Source organism: Ascaphus truei, chromosome 1 (assembly GCF_040206685.1).
Source record: "Ascaphus truei isolate aAscTru1 chromosome 1, aAscTru1.hap1, whole genome shotgun sequence".
Lineage (NCBI taxonomy): Eukaryota > Metazoa > Chordata > Amphibia > Anura > Ascaphidae > Ascaphus > Ascaphus truei.
In genome coordinates this window covers 416,158,911-416,181,110 of record NC_134483.1, presented here as the reverse complement: position 1 = coordinate 416,181,110, position 22,200 = coordinate 416,158,911, and the positions used below count along the sequence as shown (strand labels likewise).

Genomic DNA, 22,200 nt, shown 5'->3' with positions numbered 1-22,200 from the left:
CTTGATTTGCAACCTGCCCACCTATCACACATTACAAATCAAACAGCCTTCCCACTTTTGTGTATATCTCTGAATGTGTATCTGTGCACTGTGATTACATGAATTATCCTTAATTCCTCACTCCTTATTTCTCTCTTTACACTTGCTTTCAAGGATTACAGATATTGATCCTAGTGGGGTTGAACAGCAGGAACATTTTTCCCCCCTGAGTTTCTGCACCAGTGGGGAAAACTCTTGGGACTTTTTCCAGGTAGTATCAGTTTCTCTTGATTTTGAGTTTGCGCTTGAGTTTTCTCTGTATAGCTGGGCACCTGGTAAGTGTCTAAGGGCAGGATATTTTTAAATCCGGCACAGAGTGTAGATACGTGACCCTTGAAAGAAATCGACATTTGTTGCTTTTGTCTCTACTATTAAGTAAATATCTGGTAAAATAAGAGATAATGAGGAAATACAGATCTGCAGACCTGTCTGAGACATGTGAATATGCGCACAAGTAATATTTTTATTTGCTGTATACCGTATGGTGGATGGTTTTTGACACTTTTATTACCCATATAAACTTATTTAATGTGTGGTCTAAACCTACCCAAGCTTCATTTTGCAAAGCCATTATAGTCAGCATCACACTGAAAAGACCCAAAAGATCAAAACAGCTGTCTGTGAGTAGCTTTACTGGCCATGTACGTCTTTACTTCAGGCTGTGCAGAAATGCTGTGCTGAAAAGTTGTGTAATACAGCAGGTATAAGCTTATAAGGATCCATGTTGAAATGGACAAGAAACAAAAAGTGACATACTGTACTAGTGCTCATTTGCATGTTATTACCCGGAATCCCCGTCTGCAGTGTAAGCATTGTATGCCGAGACAATGGGGAGAGACAGGGCTGCAGACCTGTCTGAGACTGTGCTCACTAGTGGTATTTTTATTTGTTGGTAAAATATAAAATTTGTCTTCGACTGTGTTTCTTTCATTGACATAATGCCATACTAGTCAGTGTCATTTTATTTATTATATCCAATACTTGATAGTGAATTAAGGACAGTGGCATGCTTAGTACCATAGTACGTCAAATAGAGATACTCAGACTAATGTGGCCAGGTTCCCTCTTGGCTCCACTTACCTCCGCTGCGGCCAGGGAGAGTGTGGCACCTCCGGGAGGCTGCAGGAGGAAGGCGGGGGTTATGGAGAGGCGACCGAGTCACCGGAGGCTCCCGGCAGCTCCCTCAGCAGGGCGCCGCCATTTTGTTATTGTTATGCCTACGCATGTGCAGGGCAAGATCTGTGAGGGATCCTAGCTATACTGGATAACCCTGTCACATGACAATATACCCAGTAACACACACCAGAGTATGGAATAACGGTATTTACTAGGCACAAACTTAGAACACACATATAATATGCAACAACACCTTATAATACGTATATTGATATACCCACACAGTATTCCCACAGAGCAAGGAGGAGGTCGGAGTAGCTGGGGCAGTGAAGACGCGGATAGGATAAATCCGTTGGGACGATGAAGATGTAGCCCGCAGAGAAACAACCACTCTACGCTGCACAAAACCTTACAAGATTGTAACGTGGAAAGTGAATGGTCTTAACGCAGGAAAATTGGACATTGTGAAAAGGGAAATTAATCAACTGAATATCTACATATTGGGCATCAGTGAAATGCATTGGACTGGCAATGGCTTCTTCAATTCCGGCGAGCACAAGGTGTATTATTCTGTCAATGACACCACCAGACGGTGAGAAGTGGGCTCTATCATGAACAAGAAAATTGCCAAAGCCACCAAAACTTATCAGACACTCAGCAACCGAATAATGGCCATCCGAATCAGAGGGAAACTTCGTGACGTGACGGTTCTGCAAATATACTCCTCAACAACAGGCGTATCTGAAGAAGAAGTGGAAGAGTTCTATGGCAAACTTCAGGATGCACTAAGCCAAACACCCAATAAGGACATTATCTACATTATTTGCGATTTCAACTCCAAAGTGGGAACTATGGCAGAACCTGAAATCGCTGGAAGATTTGGGTTAGGAGAGCAGAACGAGGCAGGAGACCAACTGGTTCAATTCTGTCAAGAACATCAGATAACGATTACCAACACTTGGTTTGAACAACCCAAACAGCGGCTGTACACCTGGACATCACAAAGTGGAGAATACAGAAACCAAATCGACTACATTCTGTGTCAGAAGAAGTGGCAGAGCTTGATCTTGGCTGTGAAGAGATACCCTCGTGCTGATTGAGGATCAGATCACCAACTGCTGATAGCCACAGTCAAACTCAGATTCTGTAACACCAAACAAACGGCAGCCACAAAGAAATTCGATACAGACAAGATCAGCCCCAGCTACGCCGTCGAAGTAAAGAACAGAATCGACCTCCTCGCTACAGAAGAGAGGCATCCAGACGAGCTGTGGGGAGAAGTGAAAGCATGGTTATCGTAACAGCCTTAGAACATGTCCCGTACAAAAACCATAGAAATCAGCCGAATGGATCTCCGATTCGACCATCAGCATCGCAGAAGAGAGAGGAAGGCCAAAGCTAATGGGAACAGAGAAGATTTCAGAAGACTGAATGCAGAATTCCAAAGAGAGGCTAGAAAGGACAAAGAGAACTACTGGAATGAACATTGGCAGAAGATGGAGGAAGCGAACAGGAAAGGTCATACGTGAGAACTCTACACACACGTGAAGAAGGCAAGGTCGACATTCAAGGCTCGGAGGGCATTAGTACGTGGGAGCAATGGCCAGGAATTGCATGACCAGCAAACAATAAGCGATCGGTGGAAGGAATACACAGAGAAGTTGTATGAAAGTGAACATCAGAACTATCCGACAGAGGAGAATGAGACACTGGAACTGGAGCCAGATATAATGGAGGAAAACGTCGTATGAGCAATGAAGCAATTAGCCAATGGAAAAGCCCCAGGAATCGACTGCATATCAGCAGAATTGCTCAAGCCCATACCAGTGGCAGCATTAAGAGCATTATGTAAATGCATATGGAGCATGTGTGAGTGGCCGAAAGAATGGAAAAGAGCAGTATTCATCGCAATTCCGAAGAAGGGTGACACAAATGATTGCTCTAATTACTGCACCATAGCCTTGATACCACATGCAAGCAAAATCCTTCTGAAGATTATCCAACAACGCTTGAGTACAACTGTCGATAGGGAAATACCACATGTGCAAGCTGGCTTCAGGAAAGGCAGAGGCACTCGTGATCACATTGCTAAGCTTCAATGGTTTATGGGAAAAAACAGGGAGTTTCAGAAAGATCTCTACATGTGTTTCATCGATTATTCAAAGGCGTTTGATGTAATTGAGCACAACAAGCTCTGGACCTGCTTGAAGGAAATGGGCACAACACCACACCTGACCGAACTTATAAGATCACTCTATCAACACGGACTGGCTCAAGATCGGAAAGGGCTCAAGCCAAGGATGCATCCTGTCACCAGCAGCTTTCAACATGTACGCAGAAGCTGTCATGCGGCAAGCAGGCCTGGATGAGTCCCAGATTAGCGTGAAAATAGGCAGCAGAAACATCAAACAACCTCCAATACGCCGACGATACTACCCTGCTGGCTGAAAACAAGAAGGATCTCGAACATCTGATCATGAAAGTCAAAGAAGAAAGTGAGAAGGTTGGATTGCACCTGAACATTAAGAAGACAAAGATCATGACAACAGCAAAAAATGTGAACGTTAATATCATGATCAATAATGAGGAAATTGAAGTGGTTAAAGATTTCATCTTCCTTGGCTCCAAAACTGATCGCAATGGCAACTGAGATTTAAAAGACAGTTGGCACTTGGAAGAAATGCAATGATCAGTATGAACAACACCTGGAAGAGTAAAGACATCAGCTTGGCAACAAAATGCAGATTGGTCAGTGCGATCGTTTTCCAAATAGCAATGTATGGCTGCGAAACCTGGACACTGGGAAAGGCAGATAGTCGAAAGATCGATGCATTTGAATTGTGGTGCTGGAGACGTCTGCTGCGTATTCAGTGGTCAGCCAGAATAACAAACCAATCAGTCCTGGAACGGACCAAACCGATAATCTCAAAGGAGGCCAAAATAACAAAGCAAAAGCTCTCCTACTTTGGTCACATCATGCGAAGCAAGTCGCTTGAAAAGGATGTAATGCTTGGAATAATTGGTGGTAAAAGAGGAAGAGGCCGCGCAAGAACTCGCTGGCTAGATACCATCAAGAAAGATATTGGACTGAACATAGCAGAATTGAAACTAGCCGTGAGAGATTGGAAGACATGGAGCACACTGATCCATAGAGGGGCCGAGAGTCGTACTCGACTGAACGGATATGGAGAAAGAGAGTTCCAAAGCCTGGGAACATGAATAAAGATTGGAGTTGTACTATAAAATCTCCTGGCGCCCATCTTTTCCATTGCCCAGCTGACCACATCCAGCACCCTGATACAAGGTAAATCTATGCTGATGTTAAACACACAACTACACCGATGTAATCTCCCTAGGAAGCCTGGCAGGGAGGGTTACATAATGTAAAGTAAAGTAATTATGAAGCCATTATTTAAACAGAGATAAAGAAGTACCTGATATACTTGAACCCAGTGAACACTGGCAAAAAGATATATATATAATAATTTTTTCACAAGATAGAAGTAAGCAGTGCATTTATTTTAAGGGTAAATACATTTTTCTTAGGAAACAATAAAAAACAAAAAAAAAAGTTGTTTAAAATAAATAAAAAAGCAACCTGCACATTGAACTTTCCTTTTAAAGTATTATTTAAGGAAACCATAATAGGCAAGATTGTGTGTTGCTTCTCTGTGTTATCATATGTAGAGGTGTTTCCCCCACCCTATGGGAGATGTGGCGGCTACTGAGTGTGTGCGTGCTTTACTTGCGGCTCACAGGAGGCCTAAACCTCCTCTGCTGGGAGCTTGGGGTGTACCTGGATCATCTGGTGACAGAGCCTCCACCTGTGAGGGATCCTGACAGCACCGGAGAAACCCATGCACAGGACACAATCCAACAAATACACAGTGTGTATAATAACAAGTTTACTGATATGCAATAATCAACACAATAACCAGAAAACATTGCCTTACCCACACACACCCTACCTCGTTGAGAATGTCCCCAATGTACAGAAGTGCCCTGGGCACCCACCCAACCCAGTGTCCACAGAAGCCAACCTACCCGGAAGTGTGTGACAGCGCTGCCCACAATAAGTGTTACAGTTGGTGCACTTGTTGATGGATGTGATCCCTGCAGGGTGCTCCAACACCCGTAGCACCGACAGAAGGGTAGCAGGGATCCGCTGATCCAGCGACGTTGTCCACGATGGCGTCCGCCTCCCTGTGGGGTATTATCCAGCTGGAGGGTCCCACCTTAATAGTCTCTCTATGCTGTGGTGGTCTGGTCCCAGATCACAGGCCTCATCTGTTGCGCGGCGTCCTCTTCTGTGTCCCTGACACTACTCTATACAGGGGCAAGGTCTATCTAGAGGGGGAGTCCCTGTAGCATCCACAAGCTGTTTGTGAGTGGGGCCTACATTGGACCTAAGAGGGGTAATCTTGCCTAGTCTGGGTGCCACTGACACCCAGGACCTACCTTCCCCTTCTCTGTCCTGGCTCCAACTGCCAGCATACGGGCTAAGTGTGCCAAATGTATCTTTTCCTAACTGCCAGGTTGCTGAAGCCCTATTGGCTGATCTGTGGCATGTGGTCCAAGCCCAAGTGCCTTCTGGGAGTTGTAGTTCCCCTGCGGAACTTATATGTAATGACTGTCGCTCTCCGACTAAACTGCTCATGCGTGTATCTGTAATGTCCGCCGCAACCCATTCTGTGTGCAAGCGCCTGCGCGGTCACACACCAGATGGTGATGCCCTAATAAGGGAGCCACCGCAGACCTCCAGGGAGCCGCTGCAGACCTCCAGCAACCCGCTTGCCATCTTGAACACCCCCGGCACTCTCCGAGCGTCCCCGTAGCCCTCCGCAGCTACCGCAGGTAAGGGGAACCCCAGAGGGAGACCTGGCCACAAATACATATTTTTATACCACCAAAAGAATATCTTTCGGAACAGGTGTCCTGTTGTGATATCAGTATTCAGTTAAATCACATAGGCTGCTTTCATATTGTTGAAAGAAAGTCTGGGAGTCAGAACACACTGTACCTACTGTAAATGCAGGTAACTTCAGCTAAGGAATTGTTTTTCTTTTATTGCTTTGACAGGAGTCAAAGGAATTTTGAAAGACATATTTTTTTTTAATTTAAAGCAGCCGTGCCATATATTGTAGTCAGAGCAACTCTGAACTAGTTGCAGGGCAAACAGAAATGACTTTGTGGATTACAAAGTAAAGTATGAACCTCTAAAATTACCAGATTTTCCTGCAGACTTGTAGCAATATTTTGCTTCCAAACCAGAACTGTTGATGTTTCCTTACAGAAGAGTGCTGATTTGATGAAACACATGTCCCAATCTTGCTTCATCATTGTAATGTATCAGAGGCAAGTGATCGACATGAATATTGCAGTGGACATGACTGGAAAGGGCAGTTGAACACGTTAGTTTAAGACGTAAAATTATTCCAGTTCTGACAGTTAGCAGAGACAGTCACTAGAAAAACTAAGACCCTTTTTTCAATGTTAATAACAGGAGGTTAATTATATTCTCTAGAAGTCAGGCGTAATATGGAAACATTTGCCTATTTTTCATCAAACATTTTGTCTTTAATTAGTGCTGGTTATTTGTGCATACAGTATTCTAGTCTTCACTTAAACATGACTGGGAAATCCTAAGTGATGTCATCCCATTAGACCTTACTAAAGTACATATACAGTATAATTGAACCGATAGGGAATATGGGCTTAAATTAGGAATAACAATTACTATGAGTAGTTTCTGGTGTTCACCACTGTTATTGTGCATCTCTCTTACTTACCTCTCTGTCTTTCCTTTCTCTTTGTCTCTGTCTCCTTTTCACGGCTCACATTTCTAAACCTCAGACTTTTAATCTTTTTCGCTGAACTAGGGGCTTAGTACATTCTGTGCGATAGGGCCGGTTTGTAGAGATGGGCGGAGCAGTCAAAATCTGGTTCCCCGTAATTTCCCAGTCTTTCCCTTGAAAATCTGTTCTGCGGGGTAATATCTGTCTGCGATTTAGGTATTAAACGATCCAAAGCGGATCGGGGTGAATTTAAAACAATCTGCACTCAGATTCCATATTGAATCAAAAATCAGCACTCAGATTGTTAAAAATCCTGTCTCTCTTCTCACCCCACCCCTCGGATTTAATCTGGGTGTGGATTAATAACAATCCAAACTCGCCAAAAAAATGTCACCCATCTCTACCGGTTTGGCACTACCATGTCAATGGGGCTTTCCGTGAGATGAGTGCCAATTCTGCACACTCACATTTTTATTAAGACCCCTAGTCAGCGACCTCTCCCTCTCTGCCAGCACTGAAAACCATGTTACTTTAGACTTCTCATGTTATTCTGATCCATGATCTCTGCGTTAGGCAGAATTGTCTCAGCCTTAAAGTACTAAACATTGTTTTCAGTGCATTTATGTTCAGTGAACATCACAAGGGTTGGCACACTGAAGGTGTCATGCAATTTTTTACCAAGGTATAGCAGTGACCTTAACAACATGGCTGCGATAGGAGTGAAGAATGTTCTCATCTGTTTGTAAAGTTCAGTAGGACCAAACAAGGGGTATAAGTATATAATTTCTACCTTTTTAGCACCACATTTTATTATGTGTTAGAAAAAAACAGAAAAAAATTAGTGTTTGGCATAGCAGATTTCAGACTGGTGGAGTACTGTATAGGAGTCTTGCCACTGGTTATCAGGATCTATTCACTACATACTGCAATGTAAGACAGGTGGACACAAGGACTAAATAGAGTGCAATCCTGAAGAACAGTCAGACAGACATCTGTGATTGGCAGGAGCCTCGAATGAAAGGGTTAAGAGAATGTATTCTTAAAGGCCGAGACACGAGCAAGCATAGCAAGGCATTCTGGGTCTGGGTAAGGAAAAGGTTCCTGGACGATGCCGTTGTGAACTTCAGAAAGAGAGTGCGTATCTGCTCTGAGCATCCAGACCATAAAGTATTTAAGAATTAATGAGATAGTATTTTTATTTTGCTGAGTTTAAGAACAATAGATGCAATAATAAAAATACAACATTAAATACTGTAAGACGAAAATAAAGTAACTTCGTCCAATATACAGTGGCGGCCGCCTTTATCCTAATGCGGCCGTATCGGCGCAACTCTGATTACCGCGGGCAGATGCAGTATTTTTTTTCCCCGGAATATGCTTCGGTAATGTGGCGCTAGTAATATTGAATGCATGAACGTGAATGCGGTATGAATGCGGTATGAATGCGGCATGAACGCAGTGAAGTGCGGTGAAGTGCGGGGCATTCGGAAAATATCCCTGAAACAATTCAGAGATGTTGGAGAATAAAAGGGGCCGCGGCTGTATTGTACATTTGCATGACAAACTCTTCAAATATTTTAAGTTTATACATTACTAAAAAGGGACTAAGAGGGGCATTAAAATAAATCCCAGTAACCCTCAATAAACCTCTATTGTACGATCTGTATTAGTTAGATGGGCAATGGATGACCTGAAAAGGTCCCATTGCTTTGTCATTAGCAAATGTCCACTGAGCACTAAACTCAAACACTGTTTCTACACCTTCAGTATGTTTGGTTTGTCTATACCAATACCATGAATAAAATTATGCCTTCCTGCATTCAAGCACAGAAAATGCAAATTCTACTACCACTAAACATCCTACATCCTACAGAGACCACCGCGTATGATGTAAATGCAGAAAAGAAGCAAAAGGCTAGATGAGATGCCAATGAATTGGAAGTTATTGTAATATTAACCCTACTTCTCAATATATTAATTAGGGGTCTGAAGAAGTTATTCTCAGTTTTTTAGGAGGAAGGAATAGTAATGGTGCAGAAAAAATTATAATATTCATATGAGGAGGTATTTCAAAAATAAACAATGATTATCTTAATTTTATTACAATAGCTCATTTGGGAACAAATTCCCTGGGTGTTACAGGTATTTAAATTAATTAAGGCCTGCAGGCAAAGGGGATGGACATCATCCCAATGTAGGTATGCACAGGGAAACCAAAAGGTTAACCAACCAGGTGCTCGAAAAGTTAGTAAAAGTTGCTGAATCCTGCTCATCAATTCAATTCATGTAAAGAGGTCACGGCTAAACTCCAAATAAGTGAGTATAAGAGTCTCTCACAGCAATTGGCTCACCATTAGAGCACTAACAACATTGAAGATAGAGGGACTCACGATTAATGAAGTGTGTAACACCGAGCCTGTGTATGTGAAGTCTTCCAGCGAGCAGATACACCGAAAACCGTCAAGCAACTCCTCCGTCGCGATGGATGGTCTGTGACCGGCGGTGACTGCGCTGTCAGCTGGGACAGCAACCCGGCGTGCAACCGGAAGCAAACAGGAACTGATGAAACTCCTCCCACTGGAGAAAAAAGTGATGCACCGCCGTGTAAAAGAACCGGAGAAGGCTGAAGTGGTGACTAAAAAACTTTAATGAAGCATGGTGTAGTTCTGGCGGATCCTCTGACGCGTTTCAGCCACAGCAGGCCTCTTTGACAAAGGCCTGCTGTGGCTGAAACGCGTCAGAGGATCCGCCAGAACTACACCATGCTTCATTAAAGTTTTTTAGTCACCACTTCAGCCTTCTCCGGTTCTTTTACACGGCAGTGCATCGCTTTTTCCTCCGGTGGGAGGAGTTTCATCATTATCCCAGTGTAGCCACGTCTCCCTCTGGGGTCACCTTACCTTCCGATATGCAGCAGAGACTGGGGAGAGTGCGGCGAGGAGTTGCGGCAGTCAGAATTGCTGGAGGCTCCTGACGGCTCCCTTTCAAGGGCGCTGCCATGTTGGTTATGCGCACGCATGCGCAGTGGAGGTTGCGCAGGACCGGCAGGATCGAGACGGCCATTAGAAAGTGGCTGGCGCATGCGCAGTAAGCAGCGCTAGCAGCGGCCATTACAATATAGCTCCACATGGGGAACTACAACCCCCAACAGTCACTAGGGCTGAAGGATCACATGGCTAGAATCAGCCAATAGGCTCCTGGATTTCCCTGCTCCCAAAGAGATACATGTGGCGCGTTTGAGGGACAACGCCAGTCGGAGCTGAAACACGGAAGGGCGAGGGTGTAGGTGCAGGGCGTCAGTAGGCCCCTGCACTAGGCCAGAGACCCCCTTATAGCCCCCAACTAAGCCACGACTCCCCTGTAAGTTTGTGGCTGCTACAAGAACAGGCCCTTAAAAAGAGACACTGCCTCAATTAGCCACCATAGTGTCAGGGACACATCAGGACGCCGCGCAGTAGATGCGGCCTGTAATCTGGGACCAGACCACCACTGCAAGGCTAGAGACTCTCATCAAGGTGGGACCCTCCAGCTGGATACCACCCCACGTGGAGGCGGACACCATCGCTGATGGAGACAACATGGAACCAGACGGTTTCTCTTCAGTCGGTGGTACCGAGTGCTGGAGCAACCCCATCTACAACTGCACCAACTCTAACACTGATTGTGGGCATACATTGGGTGGGTTGGCTCCTGTGGACACTGGACACTGGGCACCTGGGCACCTTTGGGGAAAACCCCACCAGGGTGTGGACAGGTTGGTTGGACAGAGGGCACGGCGTAGCAGTACTGCCCTGCGAGGCCTGTGTTAGTCTGTGTACTGTTATTTGCATGTTCAGTAAACCTATTATCATATACGCTGTGTGTACTTATTGCATTAGGTCCTGTGAAGGGCTTATCCAGCACTGTCAGGATCCCTCACAGGTGGACGTGCAGTCACCAGACGATCCAGGTACACCACAGGCTCCCAGCAGCGGAGGTTCAGGCCTCATGTGAGCCGCAGGTAAAGCACCACACACTCAGTAGAGGCCACCTCTCCCATAGGGTGGGGGAAACCGCTACATCAACATGTCGCTAACAAAGAAGGAATACTGAGCGACATGAGGTAGTACTGTGATGAGGTATAACAAATACAAAACATGTAGACGTCTTATGACTAAAACAGATATTTTTTACTACTGTAGTGGTCAAAGCATGATAGTACCACTAGTTATTAATCTTCTATTTTATTTTTATTTTTTTTATACAAATTTATACTATGAATATAATTATATTTCCCTGTATTCAGCACAGGAAATATTGGTCAGCAAATGCATACAGTAGGTGCCATGATCTGAACCCAACTTTGATTTCTCCTTTCAGATATATATTCTGCGTTCTTAATTACATACAGCATTGCATGTACTGGTATGGTCTGCTCGGCTGTGGATCTATCCTAATGGGATATACAGGTTAAGCTAACAATGTTAAAACTTACATATATCACTACCAATTCTCTAATTTTGTCAACTTGCCAAGTTCTTCTTTGTATTTTTCACGAATAACGGAGAAATGTAAACGCTAATATAAAGATCTCCCAATACAAATGAATATACTGCACAGTACCCAGATACTGTACATCCAAGATTTAACTTTTTTCAGTAAATACCCTATGATAAACCTGTACAGTTGGGTTTGTGTTTGTGTAGCACACTAAGGGCTAGATTCACTAGAATACACTCATTTGCTGTAACGTATGAAAGCAAAGCTATCTTTGTCTAATTTTGGCACAGTTTGCACCTTAGTCAACAAAGTTAAAACCTGTGTCAGCAAACCTAGTAATTAGAAATGGTATTTGCTCACTATTTACAATCAAAAGAAAACAGATCAGCTCTTTACACATTAATGAGTAAAGAGGGGAAGTTCCCAGCACTGAACCAGCAGAATATATAAAAAAAAAATTGTAAAGAAGACATATAGTAAATGAATCAAGAATAAGTATTTACTGATAAATAAATGGTAAATGGTAAATTACAAAGCTAGTGCAAAGACTCAAAATACATAAGCAAACTGACAATCGCTTACAAATTAAATGAGAGGGCAGCGTTTAGGGGGCAGGAGGGACATCCTATCTTCAGTCCCATTCCCACAAGTCAAGTGCCAGTGGTACTTTCCTTCTCTCCCGAATTTTGCTGAATTTTGGCTGAATAAAAGCCTACATTTACCTTTTCCAAACTGTATGTCTCCTGCCGTTACCCCTGCGTGCATCGCCTACAGCCCTAAACATTTTTTTTCTTGTTTTGGTTGTGTCAGAAATCGATTGGTTTGGGATTTGTAAAAACAACACGACAAAACCCCTTAAAATAAGCATGGAAATGTGTTACAATTTATTCAAAATTCGAATCTTTGTGCACATCCTTAATATACAGTATAGATATGCACTGCTTCATGTAGAAAAGCCTCCCTCTCTCCTGCTGTCCTCAAATTCTGACACCAGTTATTGAATCATCAGAGGAGATGGGACCAGCAAGCAAGAGGCGCCAATCTGCAGGTAACCTCCCCATGTACCCTGCCAGAACACAGGAGGCGGCAGGGACCTGTTGTGGGGAATAACTGGAGGCACTTTTTGAAGACGAAGATCTTTCCAGCCCCTTCGGATCTTTGATCTGCCTCCCCTCAAGCCATGAGGAAACAAGCTCACTTATGCCTCGGACTCTGACACATCGAACCGATCCACAGTTTATTTTGATTTGAACTCACCCATCCTTAGACAAAATTTTAATTTATCACTATAAAGTGATACATTTTTGCAAACACAACGCAATGTTAGCAGACTTTATTGAATCTGGCCCAAAACGAGTTGAAGAGTATACAATTAGAAGCATACTACAGTAAGTACTTACACTTTTAATAAATTAACCACTGGCAGTTATGTACAGAAATGAAATACTGATGTACAGTATCTCAAATCACTGGCCTTTATGTCATGGTAAGTTGGTATTTATTAACTCTGCAAGCAATTTAGCTATGAAAATGACACCGAGATGTTGCCAATCTATCATGCTTTTTTTTTTTGCACAAGTTTTGTGCCATACATACTGTACAGTAGTTAGAAAGCTACATAGTAGATGAGGTTGAAAAAGAACATATGTCCAATAGAGTTCAACCAATGCTAAATGTAGACGACAAATACTTTATCCTATATTTGTTCTTACAGTATATTGATACAGAGGAAGGCAAACAAAACCCCAGTGAAATATCATTTATTGATATCTCATAAGGGGGAAAATAAATTAATTCCTGACGCCACATATTGGCAATCAGATTACTCCCTGTAACAATATCCTTCCCATGTTTACTTATTTGGTATATCCCTGTATACCTTTCCTTTCTAAAAAGATGACCTACCTTTTTTTGAAGCTATCTATTGTATCTGTCATCACAGTCTCCATAGGTAATAATTTCACATTTAACTGCCCTTACTGTAAAGAAACCTTTCCTTTGTTGCTGGTAAATCTCCCTTCCTCCAACCTTAAGGGATGACCATGTGTCCTTTGTACTGCCCTTGGGATGAATAGTTATTTTGAAAGATCCTTGTATTGTCCCTGAATATATTTGAATACAGTGATGATTTCCCCTCTTAGATGCTTTCTAATGTAAACAAACCTAAATGAGCTAGCCTCTCCTCATAAATCAGATTTTCCATCTCATTAATTTGGTGGCTCTTCACTGTACTTTTTCTAGTTCCATAATGTCTATATTCAAAGTGTGATCTTACTAATGCCTTATACAGTGGCATAATGATGCTATCTTCCCTTCCATCCATAACCCATTTAATGCAAGATATGATCTAATTTGCCTTTGCAGTTACTGCCTGACATTGGGCACAATTGCTAAGTCTACTGTCTACAAGCACTCCTAAATCCTTCTCCATCAAGGTTTCTAAGTTATCTGCTTAGTCGTTTTTTTCCAAATGTATAACCTGACATTTATCTGTATTAAACCTCAACTGCTATTTATCTTACCAAGTTTCCAGTTTATCCAAGTTCTTCTGGAGAGAAATTCCACCCTTCTCTGATTTTAGTACCTTACACAATTTAGTGTCATCAGCAAATATGGAGACTTTGTTCTCTATGCAAATCTCAAGGTCATTAATAAACCAGTTAAAAAGCAAGGGTCCCCGTACCGAACCTTGAGGTACTCCACTTATAGCTCTAGCCCAAACTGAAAAGGTTTAATTTACGACAACTCTGTTGCCTATCCTTCAACCAGTTTTAAATCCAGCTGCAAATGTTTTTATCGAAACCGTGTGTACCAACTTTTGAGTAAGTGAAGTTGGGGAAGAGCTAGGCAACACAGTTATCCCAATGGGATGCATCAAGCTTTGCTATTTTTCTGCATCAAAAATCTACAAGGCTATGGTAGAGAATTTTTTTAAAACTAATGATTATATATATATATATATATATATAATCATTAGTTTTAAAAAAATTCTCTACCATAGCCTTGTAGATTTTTGATGCAGAAAAATAGCAAATAGCAAATAGCTAAGCTTGATGTATATATATATATATATATATAAAAAATTTACTTGATTAATATTTGACACTTTCACAAGCAGAAAATAAAAAGAAAAATAATTGCTGTGTCGGAGGAAACTTTCAGTTTCTTGCTGTTTTAACCTCATTGAGTGATATATAAAACATGTGGTCAACTGTTAATGTATTTATCTACATGGTTCCTGTTCAAACCACTTTTCCCCTCACTCGGATACTATCAAACTAATGTATCTACCGAGCCTCTCCAATCCCATTTATACTTGTTCATCAGATACAGAAGAAAAAACTTTTTAAAATGTGAAAATAAACTTGCAAAAAATATATATATATATTGACTGTATTTCCCCATGAAAGATTTAATAGTTTTCATTTTTTTTTTTTTTAGAATAACTCATGTCATTTATTAGCCAGTAATTATAGTTAAACAACATTGTGCTGAAGCATTAGTAACAAGTTCATTCATTTCCTTTTAATGCTGCATGGTGTAATGTAAGTGAATCAAATACTATCGTCCTCTTTAGATGTTGCTGTGTATGCCCCAAAATGCTACTGACATCTGAATTCCTTCTCAATGATATGTAAAGTACTGGAAGTGATAAATCCATCCAGCACCAAGACATTGGCAGTCATGCATCAGAGATTCTTGGTGCAAAACACGTATGAAACAGCACTGGGTTGTAAATCAATGAGATTGTTATTCCTGTATGCATCCCTTTGCAATAGTGTCTCACCCCCCTTCTTATAAAAGAGGATAGGATTTGTGCTGGTTTAACCACATATCACACTGATATCTGAATTATTAAAGAGGATAATAAAAGCCTGAAAAAGGGAGCAAAAAGCGCTGCATCCTCCCATGACCTTAAAACCTAAGAATTTATTTTTAAGTAGAAGTTGATCGATTTAATTTACAATGTGAAGCATCCTAGCAGCTGCTGCTCAGAGATAATATTAGCAGGTGCAGCAGGAACTTGTGTGGGATCAGTAAGGCTCCTCAACTCCTTGCCTTCTAACCCAACACACACATAATATACCTCCAAAACTCTTTCAGAAACTAGAACTCAAAGTACCCAAGTTATAGCTACCCACCAAACCTGTACATCCCAATACTCAACCCCTAGGTGATATAAGAATAGGAAAACCGGAGCACTATCCAATGAAATAAGGATCCAGAGGGGGCTACCTCATAAAAAAGACTTTATTGGGTCATACAAAAAATTAACCCTTGCCCATGGTGTCATGATGAAGCGCTCTAGGTGTGAAACGCATTGTGTGTTTCCCCTACCTCTCAAGGGGTTCGTTTTTTGTATGACCCAGTAAAGTCTTTTTTATGAGGTAGCCCCCTCTGGATCCTTATTTCATTGGATAGTGCTGTGGTTTTCCTATTCATGTTACTTTCCTACAGCAGATGCACATCCCAGGACCTCATTCAAGGTGCAACAGGACTCTAAAGTGAGTTACTCTTGTCCTATTATCTTATTCAGTATACATGCCATAGTGTGAGTAAATAAGGAGATTTATTAGTGTGTCAGCCAAGGTTTGTGTGTCTAACCCATGGGAGACACTAGGCACCATTCTCCATGCACTCTGTATTGGATTTCAAGATTTAAAAAGGAGGCATTTTTCAAGTATCATTGATTGTTTATCAACTATATGGGACAATTGTTTTTTTTGAGCACCAGATCTACTTTATTTACCCTAGGTGATATAGCCCACTGTTCCCCAATAAACACTTAAAGGATATCACCTACCCAAAATATGGCTCACCGCATCCCCAATCGCTCCTCGTTGTTACATAGCTCAAATTATTGACACCTCCTTGCCAATATGCAAATAACTGTGACACTCCCCATTGCTGGTATACATCTCACAGCACATCAATCTTAATGCACTGTTCATAGCCTTCCTTCTCCTAAATAAATAGTACCCAGGCCTTTCCCCTCTTTATTATACAGCTTACCATGTGTTATTATTCCCTGTATGAAACTCACAACCTTCCAGCAGAGGTATGCAAAATATTCCCTGGCACAAGGGCAACAGGCATTTGTTTTATGTTCTGCATCTTAATATTATTTTCAATGTGGTCCTAGCACCAGTGAGACTCTCAAGGAAGCTGATAAAAACCATGAATAGCTTTTTGTTTGGACATGAATGTATGCAGTGCTTTTTTGGCAGAACAATAGGTGCCTGTACTTGGCAGCGGGGGAACGCGTGGGGCATCTTACCTTCTCCTGCTCCTCATGCTAAGTCAAATTGTTGTGACATCGCGGAATCACGTGATATCGCGTTGTCATGGCAAAGCGGCACCTCGTGGCGTCACGCTGTCATGGCAAGACGTCGTGGTGTCATGTCATGGCAACACGCCGCCATGTGACATTGCGGCATCAATTGACGCCACATAGTCATGGCGACGCGTCGTCAGAAGCAGAAGATGCCAGAGATGAGGAGCAGGAGGAGAAGGTAAGAACCGTACCGGCGTGTACCGTCACAAAAAAAGCCCTGTTTATATGTATGTATGTTTTTATTTATGTAGCTCCCACTGCTGTAGATAGAGCTTAACAAGAGAGACAATACTGAGCAGGGAATTATAGTACAATAAGTGCAACAAATAAGATCAGACAAAAGGAAATCAAATCCCTGGCCCACAGAGCTTACAATCTAAGTGAATCAGTTTTCTCTACGAAATGCAGAACTTGTCATTTTATTGTTTGTGTGGCGATATTGTGTAAAGGTTATTGTTATCCAGTTCATGGCTTTTTAAATAATAAAATGCTAAATTTTTCATGAAATGAGATGAGCAGATTTACTTATCTCTCACTTCCTCCAAGAAACAGTTCAAAGACTCCCACACTTTCTAATCAATAAAGCGCTCAAAGCAAACATGCACAATATATACTGTAAGACCATCACGTCTTATTGTTTGTGAAACTTCGGCTTGTTCATTCAAAGTGTCAAAACGTACAATTTACATGGAAAACTTAAAACTACCTTTGTAATAAAACAATAAGATGTGAAACTGGGGGGATGCTGATAATTATGATCACATACTGGAGCACATCCACAGAATTCCTGATGAAAACACAGATCTTTAACTTCTTGACCCCAATCAAGTAGTATACAGATCTACATAGTGTATCCCACACAAACTGAGTCATACACAACATGTGTTGGTGGGGTTCAAGTCAACCGCAGAAGAATGCATTCACTCTGCAGACAAATCCGCCTCTCCCCTTTCGAAGAATACAACACAAAATTAAACCACTGTAGCAATGCACACAATGAGTTTAGAAGCATATATTCTTACCAAGGGCGAACTCGAGCTTCGGCTCATCTACAATTCTCTGAATCCCTGTGGATAGTGAATAAAAAATAAATAGTAATTAAAGAGGTCGCTAAACAGCATTTCATTAGCAGCACAGTATAAATTCTTGTCAGACACATGCATTAATATTTTATTTTCTGACCACGCTGGGTAGAGGAGAGAAATACAACAATATGTTTTTCTTCTGACAGGAAAGAAAGGGAAGTAGCCTTAGTAGTGATTAAAACGAAGCTCAGCTCTTGTGAACATGGACCAGTCACTTTGTTTTGTAAAAGTGAATGTGGTGCCTACAATTATATTGTAATGGTGCCTGTGTTGTACCTACTCTGGGCAGCACACAATGGCAGCACTACAGGAAAGCAAGACATACATGATCTATTTTGCAACAGAGGCTGCTTCTCTTTGCAAAGCGCCTTTTATAATGACCAGACCCAAAGTCTCCCGTGGCCTGTTGGAATATTTATTTTCCTAATCATCTATCGACTTTATAAATGCAAAAGATTTCAAATAATGTTAAAAGTGAAGTGAGCATTTATTTCAGGCACAACTATACTACTTATGTCAAACTATGCGATTATTACAATTAAACATCTAATTAATACTTCCGAATCGGCAGTGTAGTTTCTTTGCAGGTTGTGATACCTTTTAATGGGCTAACATGAGAGTTCTTCAGAGATGGGATTTTAGAGACTTATTAAAACCTTGATAATATTTATTTGACAGGGCATCTGGAACCTCACCAGTCTCCTTTATTGTGCACTTTGAAGAGGAGACTTCTTCCAGAAAATCTGTACACTATATAATTTCATTTACAAAGAATTATCATGCTGGTTGATGAAAAACTTACACAGCCTGGAAAAAATGTACACTTGTCTGGGACCAATGTGGCTACTACACCTTCAAATTACATATCAGTTTGCTATGGGTATTAACAAACTGGCTACCCCCATGACAGCAGTAACTGACTGGTTGTAAAAATGAGCAATTATTTGCTCACATCTCTATATTTACACAACGTAATTTTTTTGGGGGTCAAATCATTGTATATAGTTCATAACACGTACTGTATAGACACTGTCGATTTTAAGCAATAAATAGTAATAACTTCTATTGATATAGTTCATATATTGTGCCTATTGATGGGAGAATGCTCCACAATGATACTTTACAAACGTCCATGAAGCCACATCTGGATTCTGGAGTGCAATCCATGTAGCTCAAATATTTCTGGTCTGCATGGCTGCTTTTTTTTAGGGAAAATGAAGGAAGAATTAATTTGATAGAAGCAGAGAAATGAAGGGGATATGATAACAATGGGGCAACTTATTCTGCTCACTTTCCATGCAGGTAGTTTTTGAAGAGTATTAGACCATCTACTTAATTTTTACTTAATTCCACAATTTAACTTTATATTGAGTCTACAGTATTTTAAAATGTTTAATGCGTGCTTCCTAACCCTGTTTGATCAAACGCTGTTCGACTATGAAGTATGACCCTTTATTTTAGCATTTCTTTTTCTCTGGACATTATCCCCTGGAGGTACTGTATGGTTGTGAAAGTTTACATTTGTCTTGTACCATCAGATAGCTACTAACATTATACATTTTAGTTTGTGTCCTCCATACTGACTAACACCGCATGCTCTAGCTATACCATATCCTCATACAGGCATACCCCGCATTAACGTACGCAATGGGTCCAGAGCATATATGCAAAGCGAAAATGTTGTTAAAGTGAAGCACTATCTTTTTTCCACTTATCGATGCATGTACTGTATTGCAATCGTCATATACGTGCATAACTGATGTAAATAACACATTTGTAACCGGCTCTATAGTCTCATTCTTGCGCACAGCTTCGGTACAGGTATTGCTGTTCAGGACATGCTGACAGGTGTATGCGCAAGCTGGCGTTTGCCTATTGGGCGATATGTCCTTATTCGCGAGTGTACTTAAAGTGAGTGTCCTTAAACCGGGGTATGCCTGTGTAGTATTCAATTTAACTTGGCTAAAGTGATTTGCAAACAAAATATTATAGCAAACAGATCCAGCATCGGAGAGCAAGTGCGTTAAACCTCCAGATGAATAGTGTGTGGAAGATATTGGATACAATAGCGTTGGACCCTGTAGCTTGATGTCTGTTTCCTGCTGCCAAAGTGTGTTGCTATGGACACTGGATAAGAAGGGACTAAGACAGATTTAAAACAAAAAATGTGTGAGGGGAAGATACAGCGAATGTATTGGAAAAAAATAATTACCTTCATTTAGTCACACATACAACAGTAGAAAATCAGCCATGAGTAAAATAAACATATGTCGTAACCATTTATTTCAAAGTTCCCAAATGCCATAGAATCTGGGTTGTCAACACTAGTCGAAAAATCTGGCTGCAAATCAAGAGCATCTCGACTTAGAAGCCTTCCTTTCTAAACAGTGTCTGTGTGAGGGTTATATTACCACCAGGTTAGAAAAGGTCACATAAATCAACTTTGCTCAGAGCTGTGACAAATGAGGTTTTCAGAACAAGCATAAGCTCTACACCACAGAAGCTGCATTATGCTGAGCATCAGAAATGTGCTAAAGTATTGTAAAGGTTTATTGGATTACTACTTACACTATGCTGCATATTACGAGACAGCTCCCTGCAAAATCCTACCAGCTATATTGGTCCCAGAGAAACCTAATAGGTTATATTACGTCTCCCAGGTGCAGAACTAGAATAACAATGGTACAAAAAAACTGCACCACAAAAACAAATGATGCTTTGAATGGGATTTTAATTTCTTGGATCAATGTGGTACTGTTATTTTGACACACCTGATACAGAAGTTTTGCAGCCAGGAGACTTTAATGAAGTGAAAAGCACTTGTACATTCCACATGGGGTGAAGCTTTTTATTGGACCAACATGGAAATCAATCTTAGTTCACAATTAACCACAGCGACAACGTTGCAGTCTAAATAGTGACCTACACTATGTTTTGTGGAAGCCAATGCACTGCAACACCGGTGAATAATTTGTAACCTGCCTTCAAGAAAGATGTGACAACCTAAAAAGAATATTATAGTGTTTGCACGTTGACATAAAGAAATAAATAGAACATTCTACCCATGAAAAGTCGATTGGTTTACCTGTGTAGCATTAACCACACCTCAAATGTAGCTTAATCGATCAAAACCAAGTGCGTTATTATTTGAAATATCACTGTCTTGTATTATTATTTTAACATTTTTTGTAAAACGCACACAAGTTTACATACTGTAAGTCTGTGATGATAACATATGCCACTTTATCTTCCTTGTGCAAATAACATACACCTGCCGTTTTACATAACAGGCTGTGTCGAATCAATGTTATCTGTCTTATCAGTTTAACTAGTTTTGACAGTTTGCTGCCAAAAAGTCAAACAATAGCACTGCGCTGCAATGCATTGTAATCCAACTAGCAGCAAATGGGTTAAGAGTGGCTTTAAAACTCTGTAAACAATCATACATGTTGCTTATTAATGATAGCATACTGCTAAGATCTTGCACTTACTTGTAAACTCTGGCCCACTAAAATTCTGCCCTTCAGCCAGGGTAATGGAATTCTGTGCTAAATCCGAGCTTCTTTCCTCTTTCATTTCCATGATTAACCTTGTGAGCTGTTCAATTTTCCTCCGCAACCCTTCCGAGTTTGCTAGTCCGAGATCCAGAGCCCAAGATTCGCAGTCTACCTTCGATGTGGCTTCAAGGTAAAGATCTTCCTCTCCGCTCTCAAATTCTGCAGAAAACAGTAACACACCTTCAGCTACCTAAACAGTGAGGGGGCAGGTAGGAGATCGCAGTGGAATTGATGCTGTGTTTAATACAGACCATTATACATTTATCTTCCCTGTCACAAGAACGAACACCTTGAACACCTCTTCAAATTCAATCCCCTGTTGCTTCACGATCAGTGCACTGTAAAGTCCAGGCTGCACAGCAGAGCTCCCAAAGCAATTAATGCATCGAAAAACTAGGTGGCGGAATTATCAAACTGAAATGTGAAATCCTTCTCTGGTATAGATTTTGCAGCACAGCTGGCAGTTACTGGGGCTGCAAACTTTAACAAGAATTCAATACATTAGCCGTGGCAGTAGTCAGCATTCTGACAAAGGGACCAGAGGGACTCACTGAGGTGAATATGTCTATCATTTCTTCTATTAGACCTGTCCTTTATGCTCAGCTTCCCATCCATCCATGCCAGAACGCAGCTCATCAGAATGTGCAGATAATTTATGACGACACGGCTCTTTCGTCAGCAGCCAACAGGTTGTATGTGGGAGCTACCAAGCTCATTACTGCCCATAGTGTCTGTTGCTGTTATGCCTGATAAAAAGCCCTAATTGTTTAATGATTGACCTTTTGGGGAAAATA

The 22,200-nt window shown here is 41.3% G+C and overlaps 1 protein-coding gene across 3 annotated transcripts in view; it reads right to left on the bottom strand.

Annotated features, from left to right (window-relative positions):
- INPP4B (inositol polyphosphate-4-phosphatase type II B) overlaps positions 1-21,767 on the bottom strand; it is a 484,959-nt gene extending 463,192 nt beyond the window's left edge. For 2 of the 3 annotated variants that reach the window (XM_075614672.1, XM_075614553.1), the window contains exons 1-2: positions 21,341-21,767; positions 17,787-17,831 (exon numbers count right to left, since the gene is read on the bottom strand). In XM_075614672.1, the coding sequence (XP_075470787.1) occupies positions 17,787-17,831; positions 21,341-21,431 (136 nt within the window). In that variant the 5' untranslated portion in view covers positions 21,432-21,767. The remainder of the gene's footprint in view (positions 1-17,786; positions 17,832-21,340) is intronic. The other variant, XM_075614562.1, reaches the window with a different exon arrangement.
- Between the last annotated feature and the right edge of the window lie 433 nt (positions 21,768-22,200).